The 21,186-nt window shown below is 39.7% G+C and overlaps 1 protein-coding gene across 3 annotated transcripts in view; it reads left to right on the top strand.

The window, feature by feature from the left end:
* LOC126474150 (zinc transporter ZIP11) overlaps positions 1–21,186 on the top strand; it is a 435,762-nt gene that overhangs the window by 8,225 nt on the left and 406,351 nt on the right. Inside the window, exons 2-3 of one of the 3 annotated variants that reach the window (XM_050101604.1) lie at positions 14,650–14,884; positions 15,009–15,110. The exons of 1 other annotated variant lie outside the window; for it this stretch is intronic. In XM_050101604.1, the coding sequence (XP_049957561.1) occupies positions 14,650–14,884; positions 15,009–15,110 (337 nt within the window). The remainder of the gene's footprint in view (positions 1–14,649; positions 14,885–15,008; positions 15,111–21,186) is intronic. One more of the 3 variants, XM_050101605.1, reaches the window with a different exon arrangement.

A 21,186-nucleotide genomic window follows, 5' to 3' on the forward strand; every position in this document is an offset into this window, starting at 1 on the left:
GTGAACTATGCTACTTGCTGGATGGATGCATTATCTTCACTGCTGTATTGGTGGCCATCAAATGAGCCCTTAACCATGATCACTCGTGCACTGACAATATGCTTCTAATCTGTAGCGACTCCCTGAGTAGCCTTCAGGCTAAAGAAAAGTGCTACCCTTGTCACACATTACTCATGACTGTCTACACTTTTCTTTCTGATCTCCATCAAACTGGATGGCCAGTCATCTTCGTTTCGACCTCTGGACAAGTTGGGATCTCAGGGAATGAACATGCCAATTGCTTGGCAAAGTTGGCTACCAGAAACCTAATTTTGAAAATGGGAGACCCAGAACTGGACCTTCAGTCATCTCTATGCTATCAACTGTTGGAGGTCTGGAACTCAAAATGGTCCACCCTGGACAACCCCCCCCCTCCCCCCCCTCCCCCACCCCCACCCCCCCAAAAAAAAAATTGAGGGCAATTAAGGCGACCACAACCATGTGGCAGGCTTCCCTTCGCACTCCTCACAGGGAATCCCCTGTCATTTGTGGGCTACGCATTGGCCACACTTGGCTGGCCCACGGCCACATTCTCTATCCTGAGGACCCAGTACACTTAATCCTTCGATGTCCTAAGTCCCCACCTGTGGATGGCTTGGCTAGAGGCCGCAGGCGGAGGGGGGATGGCATATAAAGGCAGCATCTAGAGAAGTCATCAGGAACACCTGAAGATGGAGGAAGTCAGCTTGGCAGAATTTTGCGCCTTTTGGACAACACCACCTGGCCGATTAACTGAGAAATGTTCAAAATCTGCCTATACCAGAAAAATCTTAAATTTCATAATAGGAAGAAATTACTGTCATTGTAGCTGATCAGAGTGACAAATCAGTTTGCAGAGAGCGTGTGGATGATACTGGCATCAAAAGAATACTTTAATTGGAATATTGATGATTTAATTGCAGTATTTTTTTTGTAAAATAACTGTATTTAAAATTTAATGAAAGCTTAATAAGGCAATATAGGTAACCTTCAAGCCTTTGTCTTCATTAAATGTTTCGAAACCTATTATACTGCCAACCCCAAAATAACAATTTTGGGGTGTTGCAGTTTCTTTCCATATGATCATGATTGTCACTTACTTGTAGTATGATCTCCCATTAAATCTGTAAAACCACAAACATGATCTTCATTTCCTGCAGTGCTCAGTTCCATTAAAAAACGGAACATTCTTATCTAGTTTTGATGTAAAAAGGAAATTAACTACTTCCACAATATAGTTCACTTGTGTTCATTATACAATAACTGACTGATTTCCCACATCATCAGATTTCTACTCACTGTATATATAATTCTATATGATGCTTCATTTGGATATCACGTGACATTGTTGACAGATCCCAAGAAATCTTGTGCAGTTGCATGCCAGAATGCTATGGTTCACAGGGCTTCTATCACTACATCACAAGAAGTGCACTCTCCTTGTAGAAGCGATGTCCGTTGAACATGGAAGACGTTTGAAGTCCTTTGAATACATATGACAGAAAAATGTGCTTTGTAAGAACATTATGACTTGCTTGCCAAACTCACTCAGTTTAATCCAATCTTATCCAAGATTTTTCTCTTCAACTCTACATTTCATTTATTGGTGGTTAAAAAGATGGATTTGCATTTGCTCTTTGATAATTTTTCCCTGCCTTTAGATGTGATGAAGTAGTGACCTGTAGGACTCACCACATTGCAGAACAAATAATGTAGCTTTTATAATGACCATTAACCGAGTTTTGCATAGCCATCTCTTGTGGTCCAGAAAATTTTGAAATAGAGTCAGTACAATTCACACACGTAACATTCGAGATAAATATAACTGACCAGATAGCTGTGCATTTTAAAGTACGTCTTCCAGCATGGAGAGATGCACCAGACCTGGGTTGAGTCCACCTGGTGAATTAGCGATGAGGATTGGTGTGCCAGTGTGCCTGGGTTTGGTTTTTAGGTAGTTTCCCACAACCCACTAGGTAAATAATAGGCTGGTAACCAATTCCCACCCCAATTACAAGATTTGAAAAATTTTCTAAAACTTTCACTTACTGTCACATGACTAAAATGCGAGCAACCCCTGTAAGGGGATGGCGACAGTAATGGCATCTGACCCTGTGCTGACGTGGGACAAAGACAGACACGAAGGGCATCCGACCCTGCGCTGACATTGGACAAAGGCACAAGAAAAAGGAGATATAATTTAATGTGACAAGTGTATGCCATTAATAATTCCTTTATGGGGTCTTACTCAGCATCCAGTTACAAGACTATTACAGCACATGAAGTAACTTCTGATTGAAATTTTTGTGATATTACATTTCTTTATGAACACCATACAATTATTTATGTTCCTAGTTTAGTGTAGTGCAATATAGTATGTCAGCAATTGACATATTTATAAGAAGTGTCCAGACTTGCTGCTGTGTGATATTAATTTTTATTTCTTTCACTTTTACTACCGATCTGTTTCTGCTAAATTGCCATTATCGAGTTATGCGTGGTACCATGTGGTTGTCATTATTTTCATTATACATGTTTATGTTATATTAGAACATTGAGCATCTAGATGGACTGACATATATATAACATGGCCGCATGGGGTATCCGCGAGGTCTGAGGTGCCTTGCCACTATTCGTGCAACTCCCCCCTTTGTAGGTTGAAGTCCTCCCTTGTGTGTGTGTGTGTGTGTGTGTGTGTGTGTGTTTTGTCCTTAGCGTAAGTTAGTGTAAGTATTGTGTAAGTCTAGGAACCAATTACCTCAGCAGTTTGGCCTTGTAGGAACTTACCACCACACATAACATAATTGCCAACTGTATTTTGACTGTTGTTCAACATTTGTTGAATTAAGGTAGTAATTAATTTTTAAGACATTAATTTTACAGTGTGAAGCTATGATGTCATATGTTTGTAAAGTGTAAGCACTGTTATACAGATGATATACACACTGTGTGGTTGTTCGTGTATTTGTGGTTACTCTGTGTTTGTAGCAGCCATGCATTACAAGTTCAAGGATGAGTTGCAGCATTGGTAGTACATCCATGTCATTTCTTTTATTTTGTTGAGTTAGTAGGCCACCCCTGTTACGGTGATTCAGAAGCCAGATGGTGCTGTATTCCTTTGCAGCAGTTTTAAATAGGTGGTCGATGCAGTATGTCATAGACTCATATTCAGTTCCGCGGACAGAGGAGTTGCAGGCAAAATTTTCAGGCAGTCAGTAATTTTCGTGCATCTACCTGCGCAGTGTATACCTACAGTTGTCAGTGGGTGCCACCTCTTGTAATTTCTTAGTGCTTAACACCCCCTCTGGGTTTTATCAGTTCAATCACTTGCAATTTGGAATTTTGTCTGTGCCAGTGGTTTATCAACAATATTTGTCCCAGTTGACTCAGGGTACTTCTTCTTCTGTCAACTACCTCGATGACATAATTTGGGTCATGGACTCCATGTGAAAGGAGCATTTTTGTAATCTGTAGGAGGTTTTCCAACTCTTTCTGGAGAATGGCCTGTGTTGTAAATTGTGAAAATGTAGTTTTTTTCCCCAAATGTGCATTTTTTAAAACATGTTCTTAGCTATGATAGACGAGCACGTCAAGGCCACCATCAACCTGTTCGTGCGCATGAACCTAAATTATCTCCAGTTCTCTTTGGTAAAGATTTCTTATTATGCTAAGTTCATTCTGCAGGCCATGAACATCTGTCATCCTCTTAACCAGCTTCGCCAAACTCGTGATCTGCAGACTGTCAACAGACTTTCATCCCTCAAGCAGTGTTTGTGTTCCACTTCCTGTTTGGTTTCCTTTACATTGGGTAAACTTTTAACACTTCACAGACTGACCACTTAGAAGAATATCGGGGCAAGAGGACCATCCCTTTAAGCTAGCACCTGCCAAGGGACAAGTGGCAAGACATCCACACATTACTCTCATATGAAATAAGTCCAGTTTTTGAGCTATAGATGGCTCATACATCAAAAAAATCTTGGCCCAAGCTGTAGTTGGACATGGTCTTTTGAACGCAGCAATATGGCTCAAGGTATTGCTGAGACTTGGTCTCCAAAGTTTTAAACCTGGCTGCCGATGCCTTCCAGTTTGGCAGTGGTGCTGTTCTATCACATCAGAACGCACATGACATCGAGCAGTCCATCACTTAATGCTTCGAAGATTAATTCTGGGATGCAACATAGCTACTCACAGGTTGAAAAAGAGGCAATCTGTAATTTTTGGAATTAAAAAGTGTGATGACCTTTTTTGTATGGAGCAAAGTTCTTGCTCATCTCTGACTACAAACCCCTGGTTTCCTTACTGGGACCTTGCTTTCAGCTGTGGAGTCGGACTGCCCACCGGATGCAGAGATGGCCTATGTTTCTCAGTAATTACTGCCATGACTTTCAACAATGTTTTACCACCCAGTATACTAATGCAGATGCGCTATCACGGTTACCAGCAGGATCCAATCCAGAGATCAATCAACAGGAGGCTCTCATTTTCACATTGGACAATATCTTACAGCAGACATTGCTGGATTTTAATTTTATGGCTCGGGGGACCACAGCTGTGAACCTGCTTTTCTGGAAAATAGTTTCACCAGTCCAAATGGGATAGCTCGAGTGTGCTCCTTCATTAGCAGATGCAGTGTGGCTTATGTTTTGACTGCCTTGGAATCTGCTCAGTGATGTTGTGCTTGCCACACAAGGGTGAAGTTGTGAGTGTTCCCTATGGCATTGGGTACTCGCATACTTCATTTGCTGCATGTGTTTAACTGGCAGTAATTCCCATATGAAAGCTTTAGCATGGCACCACATCTATAAGATTGACCAGAATATTAAAAATCTTGTGCGGGCTTGGGTGACTTGTGCACAGAACGAGGTTGTGCTGTCACCAGTTCCGAAGAACCCTTAAGGTAGTGAGTGTGTCGAAATTTCCTGGCTCCTTTTTGGGAAGCATGTGGTTGTTGGTGATCGATGCAGTGTCAAGTTTCCTGTATGTTGCAAACTTTCTTCCATATCAACAGCAACTATTTGCATGTTATTGATGATTTTTGCTCAAGGGCTCTCCCCAGACTCTCATCTCCAATAATGGTTGGCAATTTGTGTCATGGGAGTTTACAAGTTTTTGCATCCATAATGGTGTCCAGCACCTGGCTACCACGCCATTTCACCCAGCATGTTCATAACTGCCACTAGACAGTGGCCTGTCTAGTTTTTTTGGCTCATACTGGATGATGGTGGTTAACAAGTGCAGTCCAGCAGATCAGTTGCACCAGCGCCATTTGCAGGGTGTTTTCAAGTTGTTGCAACCTGAGTCGCATGCCTTGGACTGTCATGGCCCACTATGTTTTCCTCACAGGGCTGTCTTTTGGACTCAGTTGTTTTGCCAGCAGCAGGGGTGGTTGCTGGGTCTAGTGCTGAGTGACAAAGATCAGTATTTGTTGGTGGTGGGTGTCAGCTGTGACCAGTTGAAGCATCGTTCCAGTCAGGTGCATCCATGACTTGTTGGACCCTCAGTGCCATCATCTGTGAGCCAACTAGGAGATAGGATTGGACGCAATGTTGTTCCAGTGGGAGGTTCCCACTTGGAGCAGTGTGCTCACCTGCTGTCTCAGCTACAACACCATCTACTGTCCTGTCTTCAACTACAGGGTAGGGTGCCAATGGGATACCTCCCACCACTACTGATAAAGAGCCCATGATATTTCAGTCAGTGTCCTCCTTCCCCCACTTGCCAGTGGATCGTTTCTTATGCTCATCAGTGCCCTAGGAGCAACCGTTACCCCATCCTCCATAATCTTCCGCCACTCCATCGGAGCCAGCTGCACCAGTGTTGCTGGTGGTTGATCCACTGTTGTAGAATCTCACCTCCTCTCTTGTTGCGCAATGGAGGCTGCTGCAGAAACCAGGCCATTCTTGGTCCTACGTGACCTTTTCGGTGGGGGAGGGGGGAGAGGGATTTATTATCCCTGCCACCAAATGTCGAGTAGATGCAGTTGACGTGTCTAGGTTATTGCAATGGAATAGTGCAAAATGCTGTTACGGAGGGTTTATGTGAATGGTGGTATGGGGAGAGACATCAACTTAAGTGTTTACTTGCCTGTGGCAGTAGGCCTGCCCTGGCAATTGTTACACAGACATAAACTACCTTGGATCAGACCTTCCCCTCTCACTATGCACTGTTTTCAATATGCTCGGTTTGTTCTATTGTCCACACATTGCCGTGTTGTATTATGCTATGTGCTTGTTCCTGTGTGGTGTTCACGCACTCTGCTCCCCTGTAGATTGACTCAGATATTGTTTCATTCCCTTTTTCCGCGTTCAGCTTCCTGGCTCGTAGTCGAGCTACCAGCAGCTGGTATAGTCATATTTTGTGCTGACAGTGATGCTTTCGTGCATTGTCACACCTGTGCAGGTACAAAAATAACTAAAATACTAACAGCAGCAATTACTAAGACTCCATTAGAAAAAGCTAAGTTAATACTGATACCTCTGTAATTAATATAGCTCTGAAAGGAGACTGTACATTGTATTGTGAGAACTTTCTTACAAGTATCTGACTGAAAACAGAATAATGATATCTTAAATGTTCTGAGAATATTTAAAGTAAACATCTTACTGAATCACCCATATACTCGAGAAGCATTGAAGTTCAGCCACTCTACATGAGACAAAATCCTCCTTAAAATTTACTGTATTGTCTATTTCAACTAAAACTGTAAATTTTTACACCTGTTCTGCTGGACAAAACATAGTGTTGCCAACAGAACCATTCCTCAAGCACTTGAGATTGCAGAAAATCTATTATACATTGCATACCTTTAGCAATGTATAATGATGAAAACTTTGTCATAGGTATCTCCTCTCTTTATTATAAAAGACATTGTGTGCTCCTGTGACTAATTAGCATTTTATTTTGATCTACTCTTTGTGGGTCATATAAAGTTTTCTGTATTCATTTACTGTTGTTGCTTCCAGATGGTATATGCACCTTGTTGGTAGTGTTTTTAAATGAAGAGTTGGAAACAGTTATGTTTCTACAAGTAGCCATGGTTTTCAGAAGATGATTCAGACAGAACTTCACAGACTTCAACAAGTCTAATGCAGCTGAGGTGCAGTAAAAGCCCCAGAGATTTCTTGCTAATTATTATTTCTCCTTAACAGCCATCTACCACATAGGTACACAACACATCTTGAGATTGTATTTCATAAAATTGTCTTTTGGTTGTGCTCCATTCCTTTTTATCAAAGAGATTTTTATATGTTCATCGATAGCCACCCCAGTGGTAAAACTTCTTTTAGTATAAGATTGGTTTCAACATTTGTACTGAAGCCGTTTTCAGGTGGGTCTTAAAATTGTGGTGTGCTGAAGCAATGTCAAACAATTAAATCCTTAATCAAAATATCCACGGGTATGCTGCCGGTCTATAGTGTCCAACGGGCACAATATTTCGGTGATCATAGATGTCGCCATCATCAGGTGAACTGACGGACTGAGCTCCTGTGAACGTGCCGGCATGGAGATCCATACGCTGTGGCTGCTCGGAGGGAGCTGGGTTCGGTCGCGGCGGCGGCCGATTTAAATACCCTCCGCCCGCGGCGCGCTCCCTCTGCCGTCCGCGCCGTAAGGATCTCCGTGCCAGCACGTTCACAGGAGCTCAGTCTGTCAGTTCACCTGATGATGGCGACATGTATGATCGCCGAAATATTGTGCCCGTTGGACACTATAGACCGGCAGCATACCCGTGGATATTTTGATTATCAAATACGCCGGGAGAAACTCAAGAATCACATCAACTAAATCCTTAATTGGCCATACACTAAAATGAAGAATATTTTACCAACTGGAGTGGTATTCACTAGTCCTGTACACAGTTGCAAAGTATCAGTGACTTCCAAACATAAAGAAACTAGTAATTTTAGTGTGTACCATCTCAGTGCTGCTAAAATTTTTATTATGCTGCAACTAGTTTTGACAATCTATGTGATGCTCTGGCAGACTTAACAGTTAAAAATGGTATATACTGGATGTCTAGTGTTTTAAAATATGTCACATATGTAGTTAGTACTGTGGAAGGGAGTGGGCATCAGCTAGCCCTCTCCAGGCCCACTAGCAGAGCAGTGACTTTCCTTAGTTCACTTTCTAAGTTTTTTCACTAAATACTCTGTGAAATAGTCAACATTGGGATTGGCAGCCGCAAGCACTCACAATTTATATGTCCACAAGACACATTATTAACAAAAATTGCATAAAGTTCGCAAAGAACAGTACAGGTAAATTTCTAAGTATAGAGTTGTAAGCACCAGTGCACAGAACGAAATTACTAGGTCACATATGCTGAAAAATTTATATGTCCGAATCATTGATTACTCTATCATGCACTCCATTAGGAACTTGCAAAAATAAACGAAGTCCTGCACACTGTACAAGCCTAGTAAAATCAGCTGTCTGGCTGTAGCACACCTTCAACAAAGAGACATTGATGTATTTCTGTGTAGGACATTGTCCTCTGCCTGCCCATGACAGTGTACCGTAGTGAGGGATTCACTTGTTTTAGACGTATGTGATGAGTGTATTCCAGTTTGCTTTATATACTGTTTTTTACTATTACGAGAAAGCAGCTGTACATTTAAATGGGATATGTCTTCTGTTTAAGCTTATAATTGTGTGTCTGTGGTGCTTGTTTTAAACCTCAAAGACTTTCCTAGATTCCAGCCTAAACTTTTATGTTGGAAGTTTTACTGTGTCACAGAGTGACTGGGCTATTTGTTTTAAGTTTAATTTCGCTTCTTCATCCACTTGTTGTACTTACTTTTAGGTAACGGTGTAAGAACTGGTGTAGTTCTACAATGATGTTTGCTTACTGTAGTGGAAACTTACAAAAATCCTGTCCTCGTCATTTTTCCTTCCATCACATTTTCAAACTCAACAGTCAGGCTCACTGTAGATAAAAATAGAGAAAAACATCCCACCCACAAAAAAAAAAGTTGACAACATGTGGATAGGGTGGTGTGGTTCAGATACACATAAATCAATTATGAAGTTTGAGATATTATTGTAGTAACTTCAACCAATCATCTTTTTGCAGATATAATAATAATAACACAAAGTAGTCAAATGGGAAGTTATATCAGAGAAACCTAAAGAAAAACAGACAGACCAAAGTGGCTGGATGAGCGTAAACCAGCATTTTCAGAAAGAATGAAAGCCTATTGGAAGAAGAAGAAGAACTCAAAGAAAAAATGATGAAGTTATTTGCTTAACGTCTTTCATTTCTGGGGAGAATTTGCCCATAATAATAATAATATAATAATAATAATAATAATAAGTTTCCAAATTTGTCAAGCTCATTATAAATTGATAATGGAGCAAATTGAGTAACTAAATATTTGGAACCACTAGTGCACATATAATGTCTCTTCAGAAAATTCCAGAACATTTGTAATATCACACGAGTGGTGTGTTGGAGTGAAATGCCGTTGGCACCCCTGCATACACCTGTGTTTAATACCTAATTGCCGGAAGTTTCATTGTTGTATATCTGTTAATTATTGTTATGTTGAGTAGACCATTATGCCACACAGTTTCTGAATTTCGAGATGGAAGAGTTAGAGGAGCAATGCGTCTGTATTAAATTTTTGCATGAAACTCAAGAAAACATTTACAGACACACACCAAATGATGCAGGAAGCCTACGGCGGTGATTGCTCAAGCCATACTTGGTGTTCCAAATGGTTCACGCGGTTTAAAAATGGCCAGAGTGAAGTTAAAGATGACACTCGTTTAGGATGGTATTCAGTGTCTACCGACAACACTTATAACAGTGATGTCAATGAAATTGTGCATGCCAGTTGACGACTGACTGTCCAAGAGATTGCAGGACTGTCCAAGAGTTTGCAGAAGAATGTAACATTTCAGTTAGATCATATCATGAAATCCCGACACAGTATCTTGGAATGCATTGTTTTGCTATCAATTTCATCCCACATCTCTTTCAGTCAAGACAAGAAAGGCATTTGTCTCGCACTCTGTGAAGAGCTTTTGGATCGCACAAATTAGGATGATATGTTATGCAACTGGTGGTGAGATGTGGATCCCTTCTTCACAATGGGTCAGAAAAGGTTCTTCAAGACCAAGAAAAGCTCATCAGGTCAGATCAAATGTCATAGCCATGCTTATACTTTCTTTTGGCTTTGAAGAATTAAGTCGTCATGAATTCGTGCCCCAAGGACAAACTGTTAATCGATGGTACTGTTGGGATGTGCTGTGATGCCTGCGAGAAAATTTGAGAAGGAAATGGTCTGAAATGTGATGAGACAATTCATGGCTCTTGCATCATGATAATCCCTGTTGGTGCATGCCTATTGCACAAAAAACGAAATCGCTGTGCTGCCTCATCGTCTATACTCTCCAGACCTGTCCCCTGTGGACTTTTTTCTTATTTCCAAAGTTGAAAATCCCATTGAAAAGATGAAGATTTGCAACAATAAATGAGGTAAAAGAAAATTCGCAGATGATGCTTTGTGCGCTCCAGCAAGAGACGTACCGAGACTGCTTCCAGAAGTGGACACCACATTGGGAACAGTGTATCAATTGTGGAGGAGAGTATTTTGAAGGAGACCATGCACAATAAGTAAAAGGCAAGTGCAGAAAAATGTTGTGGACAAAGTTCCCGAATTTTTTGAACAGATCTCGTAAATTACTCAGGTATTATACGAAATGGAGGAGGGACTTGATTGTTTGCACAAATGAAAAACAAATTCTAGAGATGAAGATAACGGCGTGAATTTTCTTTGCTGATGTAATGATATACAGCTTCATTCATTTGCCACAACTTTGAAGAAAACTATTGTCACCAAAGCTAGTGGGTGGTGACCTTTGTCATGTTCAAAATGTGCAAGATGTAGACAGCTGATTGCTTCGATTGTGATATGCTACTTTTGGAAAACTAGGGCCTCCGCTCGTCCTTGTGATTCCCAATTCTTCACAGAAAGATTGTCTGCCATTTATTCTTCAGCATTCAGACTTTTTTGACTACACCTAACTGTCTGTCACTTGATGGTGCATTGATGCTATAAATTTGCAACAACTTAGCATTGCTTGTTGTAGCGTTTTCCCCTTCAAATGCAGAAAATGAATTACATCACGATAGAACACCATTAGTGGACTACACCATTTTACTTTGGCTTCTCTATTGATGTGCTACAGTACTGTGACACGTGGATATCAGTATGCACCACGACTTCAGACATGTACTGGCAAACTGTTGTGGCTTGGTCTATGCCGATGAGTTACGTCCCTCTGAATGAATGCACCAGTGTAGTGTTCTGAGACCAATACATAATAATAGTCAGAGTCCAGAAACAGTAATTCATAACATCTTACAGAAACTTCGGTGAAAACTCTGAACACAAGTGTACCAAACTTGTAATACTATAATCTCTGCCTGAGGTTAAGTCCAAATAACAATACAGTAATTGTCTGTGCAGGTTGTACAGTTATAGATTCATCACTACTTCGCCGTATTCCTGGATGGTGCCCTAATTAATCCAATGTCGCGACTCAGTGATATGACTCTGGGATGAGACTCCATGTTTAGACCTCAACTGCAGCCTTCAGTCACAAGTTATAATACCAAGTGAATAACTGCAGTGAAGTCATGTGATTGGCTGCTGCTATTAGAGACAGTGAGCTCATTCCTGGTTGGCTTTCATGGGCAGATGATGTCACTGAATCTTGGATTGGTGCCTGCGGGATATATGGCAGAGTAGTTCCTCCATTGAAGGTGACCTCTGTTGAGCAGCTATCAGACTGGCACTGCTCACTGTGTTGCCTGCAGTGCTGGAAGCTTGGAATGCATCTTGTAGGAAGGGATGTATCTGGTAGGGGTAGCCAGATATCCAAAACAAACAAAAAAGTTTTTTGAGTTGATGATTAAAACTTTGATTCATAGTAAAGTCCATAGTAATAGCTGCAAAATAATAAACATAAAGCACAATACCATCACTCAGTCAAGAGTATCCTCACTCCCTAGGGTGAAGAGGACAAGAAAGAATAACGAATGGAGAGAAAACATTTTGATATGTTATATCATAAAACTCTAGCATCATTCAGATGGATGTAATACCAGTATGGAAATTCACTTGTTAACCAAAGTAACTGTCCCTTCAGCCCACCCTTTCCTCCGTAAAACCTTCATGTTAAATAAAAAGGGGAACCTCAGTGTGTGGTGTCCATATTCCAGTGAAATAAGAAATGGACCCAGGGATAACATGGAGGAATTAAAGTTTCAACTCGGGAAAGAGATGACTTTAGAGAAAGTAATAAATCTGTGTTGAGAGACTACAATTTTCGTAGTAAAGATAACCCTAGTGAGAGGGCTTGTAATGGAGTGGCAATCATTGTCAGGGACTGTTGCTACTTCAGACTCATTTCCCAGCAATGAACTCCGAGCAGATGCTGTGGAGTGCCTCTTTAGTATTAAACTGTGCTCCACTTATTTACCAAACAATGAAAAACTGAGAGAGGCTCCCAAGGAACTGATCAAGAAACACCTCCATGCAATTCACTTGATAAAAAGATTTCAGTCCACATGATGCATCCTGTTGTTCTTGAACCTGGCATAGAAGTTCAATCATAGCTTTGTTGTATCACAGGACATATGGCTTGCTAGCAGATTAATGCATTTCAGCACAACATGGGTATTGTGCACAATTAGTCTACCTATCTGCCCAATTAACCTTTCTGCTGCCATTAGATAGCAGGTAGCCACATACCTCCACTTCATTAACTATATTGCTGTATGTATGTGTGTCTCAGTTGGGAGGCTGCAATTATATCTTTAAGCCTGTTGTGCTACATACTTCTCGAGTATAGTGTGGGAAATATATATTTCAGGCCCATTTACTTTGTAAATAAAATCCTACAAGGAAATATTTTATCACCTTACTTTGTATTGGCTTAACACTATGACCTGACATCCTCATCTCTGTCATCTCAGCATAATATACTCAAATCATGAAAATGTGTATAAGAAGAATATATCCAATGTTGTCTGTCATGGTATGTAGGCTGGCTATAGGTACCTACTGTACCAGATTTTTGACCAGTTTGTGCACTGAAGTTGGTCAGTTGCCTTTCGCCCTTTGTCTGTGACACACTGTTGTATATTTGTTAACATTGCAGTACAGGCTCTAACTGTTCGTTTTCTCACCATCCCTTTGGAAGCAGGGCAAAACAGCTCTGTGTAGAATTAGCTGTAGGGATATCAATATTACCTGGAAGGGATTTTATTGTAATATACATTGATGGTTGTAAACCATTTTATAAATGTCATTACATTCTACGGGTAGAAGTATCTCAAGATTGAAGTGGTAATAAGCTTATTCTTTCCACAGCACTGTATTTGGATGCAGGTGGAGTGATACATGCAGACTCTGTCACAGTAGTTGCTATTTTAGATTTATCATTATAATTGTATAAAATTAAAGTTCAACATCCTTATACTATTCAGTGAAAGAGCATCAATAGAAAATCAGTATAAATCATCATTTTCCACTTAATAATATCAGTAAAGTGAACCAAAGCGCATGCTACAAGGGACAGAATATAATTTCGTGAGCTGCTATTGAGACGAAGCTCTGGCTGCTTTTCCTGAGAGACCTGTAGGCAAGCTATCATAACCATGTAATATTTTAGAATGTGTTGGCAATGGGAAGCAGACATAACTTCTGTAGTCCATTTTTATTAAACTTTCGTATGAATGCACTTGATATTTGTCCGTTGTGTGTGGTATGCAGGACCATCATATTTAAAAACATTGTGTACAATTAAGGAATTAAGCTGGCTATCATGGTTTTTAATATTGGTCCCATGTTTCCACATTTTGACTGTCTGACAAAATTACTGTGTTTAGTGCAGAACCATAGGCAATCTGGAAGGCAACGGAACAAATGTGTTATTGAAAAAAAAAAATACTATGTGGTCAGTTTCATTTAATGCCCTTTGAGTAATGTACCTGACAGATAAAATGATGAAAACATACAGAATGACCTTGTGCATCATTCAGGGAACAGAGAAATTTGGAGAAATGAGCAAGCAGGTATAGTGATTGCGGCTTGTGAGACTCACAATGCAACGTAATGTGCAATTTCCTTGCAGAATATTCTCTTAGAAGGGAAAGTTACCCTGATACACAAATGTAAATGTGTGTGTGTGTGTGGGGGGGAGGGGGGGGTTAGAAAATATGGTATTATACTCTGCAATAATTTTAGATGAATTGTGCAGAAAGAAAATCATGATCATCAATCAGTCGCTGCTTTTTCCCAATCCTGATGATGATGGAAGCCATTTTTCGAATTCATTTGGCAGATAAGCAAATGGAAAAATTTTCCTCGGCAGCCAATCTATATTTGATGCAAGGGATCCTCTTTTTTTTTTTTTGCCATTCATAATTCCCCATCGTTTTGATTTAAATCTTACGATATTTTGTTTATCTAATAGCTTGTATAATAATTCTGTTTGTACATAATTTAACTAACGTGTGTGACCCTCTTAGTAATATCATTTTGTACTTGACTTGCATATTTACTGTCACATAGTTACGCCAATAAATTGACATGTCTTTCCTTTTCTAAATTTCAGCGGAAATTGCTTGACTTAAGCCTAGGGTTTGCAGGTGGGGTAATGATTGCAGCATCTTACTGGTCTTTGCTTGCCCCAGCTATTGAAATGGCTGAAGAATCTGATTTGTATGGTAAAGATGGTCGATTTGCGTTTGCTCCTGTGGCAGCTGGATTTTTATTGGGAGCGTTATTTGTTTTTGGAACCGATGCCCTCATTTCATACCTGGGTGTACATTCACCAAACATTATGTTAGGTATGTGCTCGACTGTCATGGAAATGTCAGTTTGTTTTATTAGTGGTGACTTGCATGATATAATTATCTAATATATATGACAAACTGTAGATACTTTACTTTGTGTAAACTATTTTCTGTTCAGCATTTGCATCATCTGGGAAATATCCAAAAGAGGAAACTGTGGATCATCCAACAATTTCCAACGATGAAAGACAGTTTGTCAACAGTCACACATTAATTGAAGGTGCTTATGTTATTAGACTTAAAACATTTTAATTGAGCTTTAGTTTTCATTTGTGTAAGAAATTTTTTCTCCTACATCAGGGCAGAAGGTATATTAACTCATTTTAAAGAAAAACTATGGAAGTTCTTTTAAAACAATTTCAGTGCTTGAAGGCATTGAATTGTTGTAGGAAAGCAGCTTCTCAATTTGTATATTACTGTGTAGTTGCCTGTGTAATAATTCTTACTGCACATAGCTCATAGTTCTGGTGGGGAAACGTATAGTGCATTTATAATTGTAGCAAACTGGCATCATCACTCTGCGTTTACCTTATTGCTTATAAAGTAGATGGTTTTATGGTATATGTTGCATGTTCCGCATGATTGACGCAAACATGATAAATAATGCTATTCTCTGTTATAATTAATAAAATGTTAACAATCAGAGGAAAACGAAATCGTAAGACAGCCACCAGAACAAGCACAAATAGAACACGAAGTGACACAGATGTTAGATATAGAAGAAAAATTTCAGCTAACATATATAGAATACAAAGACACAAATACAGACATTAGACCATTCTTGCATAGACCACCAAATAACCCACAAGTCGAAACAACAATAAAAACTATCAACACAATCATACACAACAAAATAAATGAAAACACAACTATGGAAGAGTTACAACTACTGGTTTATATAGGAGCACTCACTACACTAAATATACACACTAGGCAGAGATCAGAACCAACCAACACACACAAGAAACCCACAAAACCAGCATGGCAACACAGGCTACAGATCAAAATAGAAAAACTGAGAAAAGACATCGGACAGCTAACACAATTTATAAGAAATGAAATCTCGGAAAAAAAACGAAAAAGGTTAGGTAAAATCTCACAACAAGAAGCGACAGAGCAATTAGACGAAAAGAAGCAGAAATTACAAGCATTAGCCAAACGACTCAGAAGATACAAAAAAAGTGAAAATAGAAGGAAACAAAACCAAACATTCAACACAAACCAAAAGAAATTTTACCAGACAATAGATAACACACACATTAAAATAAACAATCCACCAAACATAACAGACATGGAACACTTCTGGAGCAACATATGGTCAAACCCGGTACAACATAACAGGCATGCACGATGGATACAAGCAGAAACAGACACATACAAGATGATACCACAAATGCCTGAAGTGATAATTTTGCAACATGAAGTCACCCAAGCAATTAATTCTACTCACAATTGGAAAGCCCCTGGAAATGATAAAATAGCAAATTTCTGGTTAAAGAAGTTCACCTCAACACATTCACATCTAACTAAATTATTTAACAATTATATATAAAAACAAAGATGAGGTGACTTACCAAACGAAAGCGCTGGCAGGTCGATAGACACACAAACAAACACAAACATACACACAAAATTCAAGCTTTCACAACAAACTGTTGCCTCATCAGGAAAGAGGGAAGGAGAGGGGAAGACGAAAGGAAGTGGGTTTTAAGGGAGAGGGTAAGGAGTCATTCCAATCCCGGGAGCGGAAAGACTTACCTTAGGGGGAAAAAAGGACAGGTATACACTCGCACACACGCACATATCCATCCACACATACAGACACAAGCAGTCTGCTTGTGTCTGTATGTGTGGATGGATATGTGCGTGTGTGTGAGTGTATACCTGTCCTTTTTTCCCCCTAAGGTAAGTCTTTCCGCTCCTGGGATTGGAATGACTCCTTACCCTCTCCCTTAAAACCCACTTCCTTTCGTCTTCCCCTCTCCTTCCCTCTTTCCTGATGAGGCAACAGTTTGTTGCGAAAGCTTGAATTTTGTGTGTATGTTTGTGTTTGTTTGTGTGTCTATCGACCTGCCAGCGCTTTCGTTCGGTAAGTCACCTCATCTTTGTTTTTATATATAATTTTTCCCACGTGGAATGTTTCCTTCTATTATATTGATATCATAAATTATTTAACAGTTACATTGCAGACCCATACACATTCCCTGATACACTTACACACGGAATAACATATCTGAAACCTAAAGATCAAGCAGACACAGCGAACCCAGCTAAATATCGCCCCATAACATGCCTACCAACAACATACAAAATATTAACTTCAGTCATTAAACAGAAATTAATGACACATACAACACAGAACAAAATTATAAATGAAGAACAAAAAGGCTGTTGCAGAGGAGCATGAGGATGTAAAGAGCAACTGATAATAGATGCAGAGGTGACATATCAAGCTAAAACTAAACAAAGGTCGCTACACTACGCATACATTGATTACCAAAAAGCTTTTGATAGTGTACCCCACTCATGGTTACTACAAATATTGGAAATATACAAAGTAGATCCTAAATTGATACAGTTCCTAAACATAGTAATGAAAAATTGGAAAACCACACTTAATATCCAAACAAATTAAAATAATATCACATCACAGCCAATACAGATTAAGCGTGGAATATACCAAGGAGACTCATTAAGTCCTTTCTGGTTCTGCCTTGCTCTGAACCCACTATCCAACATGCTAAATAATACAAATTATGGATACAATATTACTGGAACATACCCACACAAAATCACACATTTGCTATACATGGATGATCTAAAACTACTGGCAGCAACAAATCAACAACTCAACCAATTACTAAAGATAACAGAAGGATTCAGCAATGATATAAGTATGGCTTTTGGAACAGACAAATGTAAGAAAAATAGCATAGTCAAGGGAAAACACACTAAACAAGAAGATTACATATTGGATAACCACAGCGACTGCATAGAAGCGATGGAAAAAACGGATGCCTATAAATATCTAGGATACAGACAAAAAATAGGAATAGATAATACAAATATTAAAGAAGAACTAAAAGAAAAATATAGACAAAGACTAACAAAAATACTGAAAACAGAATTGACGGCAAGAAACAAGACAAAAGCTATAAATACTTATGCCATACCAATATTGACCTACTGATTTGGAGTAGTGAAATGGAGTAACACAGACCTAGAAGCACTCAATACACTTACACGATCACAATGCCACAAATATAGAATACATCACATACATTCAGCAACAGAAAGATTCACATTAAGCAGAAAGGAAGGAGGAAGGGGATTTATCGACATAAAAAACCTACATTATGGACAGGTAGACAATTTAAGAAAATTCTTTATAGAACGAGCAGAAACTAGCAAAATACACAAAGCAATCACTCATATAAATACATCGGCTACACCACTGCAATTTCATAACCACTTCTACAACCCTTTACATCACTTAACATCAACAGATACGAAGAAAGTAAATTGGAAAAAGAAAACACTACATGGCAAGCACCCGTATCATCTAACACAGCCACACATCGATCAAGACGCATCCAACGCATGGCTAAGAAAAGGCAATATATACAGTGAGACGGAAGGATTCATGATTGCAATACAGTATCAAACAATAAACACCAGATATTACAGCAAGCATATTATTAAAGATCCCAATACCACAACAGATAAATGCAGACTTTGCAAACAACAAATAGAAACAGTAGATCACATCACAAGCGGATGTACAATACTAGCAAATACAGAATACCCCAGAAGACATGACAATGTAGCAAAAATAATACATCAACAGCTTGCCTTACAACATAAACTTAAAAAGCAACACGTTCCCACATACAAGTATGCACCACAAAATGTACTGGAGAATGATGAATACAAATTATACTGGAACGGAACCGTTATAACAGATAAAACACCACCACATAACAAACCTGACATCATACTCACCAATAAAAAGAAGAAATTAACACAATTAATCGAAATATCCATACCCAATAGAACAAATATACAAAAGAAAATAGGAGAAAAAATTGAAAAATACATCCAACTGGCTGAGGAAGTCAAGGACATGTGGCATCAGGATAAAGTTGACATTATACCAGTTATACTATCAACTACAGGAGTCATACCACACAATATCCACCAGAACATCAATGCAATACAGCTACATCCAAACTTATATATACAACTACAGAAATCCATAATTATTGATACATGTTCAATTACCCGAAAGTTCCTAAATGCAATATAACATATACCGTACAGTTAAAAGCAAGTCACGCTCGATCAAGGTCCGCGTCACTTTTCATTTTTGACCAGACATAACGTCTGAGAAAAGAAAGAAAGAACAATAATAATAATAATAATAATAATGGTTTACAAGTTTTTGGGGTTGTGGCAGAGTTTTCATATATTTGTTATTTACTGTAAATCATCTGGGTGTGCTATGATTTGATCCTGTAATGTTTCAATATTAGAAGCTACTATAATAAAAAAGTAAATAAATAATGATCTGTCTGTACTTAAGTTCAGGGGGAACAACTTGCGTTACAGCTGATAAACACATGAAGCTAAATAACAGTACTCCTAACTGATGGAGTCACTGTTAGGGAAGGGTGGAGAGAGCTTTGCATTTCTATTTCCACATACCAGGTGGGTCACTGTTAACAGACAACCCACCTGAAAACCCAAACATTACTAAACCATCAATTTAACTGAAAAGCAGAGGGTGTGAGACGAGGCTTATTGATTAGGCTCAAACTGTGTGAGTAGAAATAGGTAGATGTGCCTTTCAGGTTTCTAGATTGTCCCACCTGAGTGAGCCACAGGAAAGGTAAAATGCACTCTAAAGTTTTTCTAGTGTGAAGGATCTTTTTAGCAGCAATCATCAAGTGAGTGGCTTGTTACAGTGGTGAAGTGCACTGACTGACAATTTGCTGGCTTGAGTTTGGTTCCCAGTGCTACTGTATTAGTCTCAATGTATTTGTTGTCTGTAGCTGAGATTTTATCATGTAATATTTCACTATTAAAATCTACACTAATGTCATCTGGTAAAAAGAGTCATGGTCTGGTTGGTATGTACCCTCAGGACGAGGAGGAGGAGGAGGAGCTCTCAGTACTACTGACAGAAACATGTGAAGGTGTACTCCTTCATTTGGGATTGCTGTTAGGGAAGTTTGGATATCTTGGACTTCCTACCTCCTCATACCAGATGGAACCTCCTTGCACCAAGTGGCATCCTGTTAACCTAAGATCTGTGTGACATGCTCTCCCTCTCCAGCTACCCTTAACTATATACACTTTTATCCCCTAAAGAAAGCATCTATGAGTTCTGTTGTAACATGGTAAAAGACAGGGGCATGAGAAACCAACAACTATTTATTATATCATGACATGACAGCATAAACTTAAGTAAGACATACAATTTAATTATGTAGAAATGAATGGTACAGATTGTTAACGCATACAGACTGCTGGTTGGAGCTAGTGCATGGCAGTATAAAGAGCATACGCCCACCAGGAGCCACTGGCTCTCTGCTGCAGGCAATTGAGATGCCAGACCATGATCAGTGACCTCTGGTGGGGGCATAAAGCAGCTGAACAGCATGCAACTAAAAATGCATGACACACGCAGCAATATGGGCGAATGAGATCTAGTAATGTGCAGGTTATTACATCCCTCCTCCAAGGAGGGAGGAGTGATCAAATGCTTGTTCCTCTGTGATGTGCTGGTGGGTGACACATCCTTAGTGTTGGAAGAGTTGTCCTGGACGTGCACAATTCCAGGTCTGTGCTGGTCCTCAACCTTATGTGGCAGTAGTGGGAATGTTGCCCTACGCCTTCCTCCACCTATAGGAAAGGCCGATGGACTGCCCCAACACCCCAGAGGCAGAGCCTGGGTGACATCAGAATTGCTGCTAGGTGCCGTAAGCTGAGGAGCCACGTCCAGTGGGAGGGTAGGTGGCACCAACAGGAGGGTACAGGTGCCCTTGTCAACACAGGAGGAGTGCAAGAGGCATCTGGAAGTGCCTGTGTTGGTGCAGAATGCATCAAATGGCCAAACTGCATCATCTGCATGGGAGTGGTCCCCTTGTGGGAAGATGGGTGGACATGGCTGGGGCAGTGTGTTGCCACAGTGAACTGCTATGCCAGTGGGTGCCATTGCAGAAGCGAAAATTCTAAAAAGAGGTGAGCTGAAAAACCAGTGTATGAGGGAAGCATTCAACAGAAGAAACGGAGAA

The sequence above is a fragment of the Schistocerca serialis genome, chromosome 4 (genome assembly GCF_023864345.2).
Source record: "Schistocerca serialis cubense isolate TAMUIC-IGC-003099 chromosome 4, iqSchSeri2.2, whole genome shotgun sequence".
NCBI classification, from domain to species: domain Eukaryota; kingdom Metazoa; phylum Arthropoda; class Insecta; order Orthoptera; family Acrididae; genus Schistocerca; species Schistocerca serialis.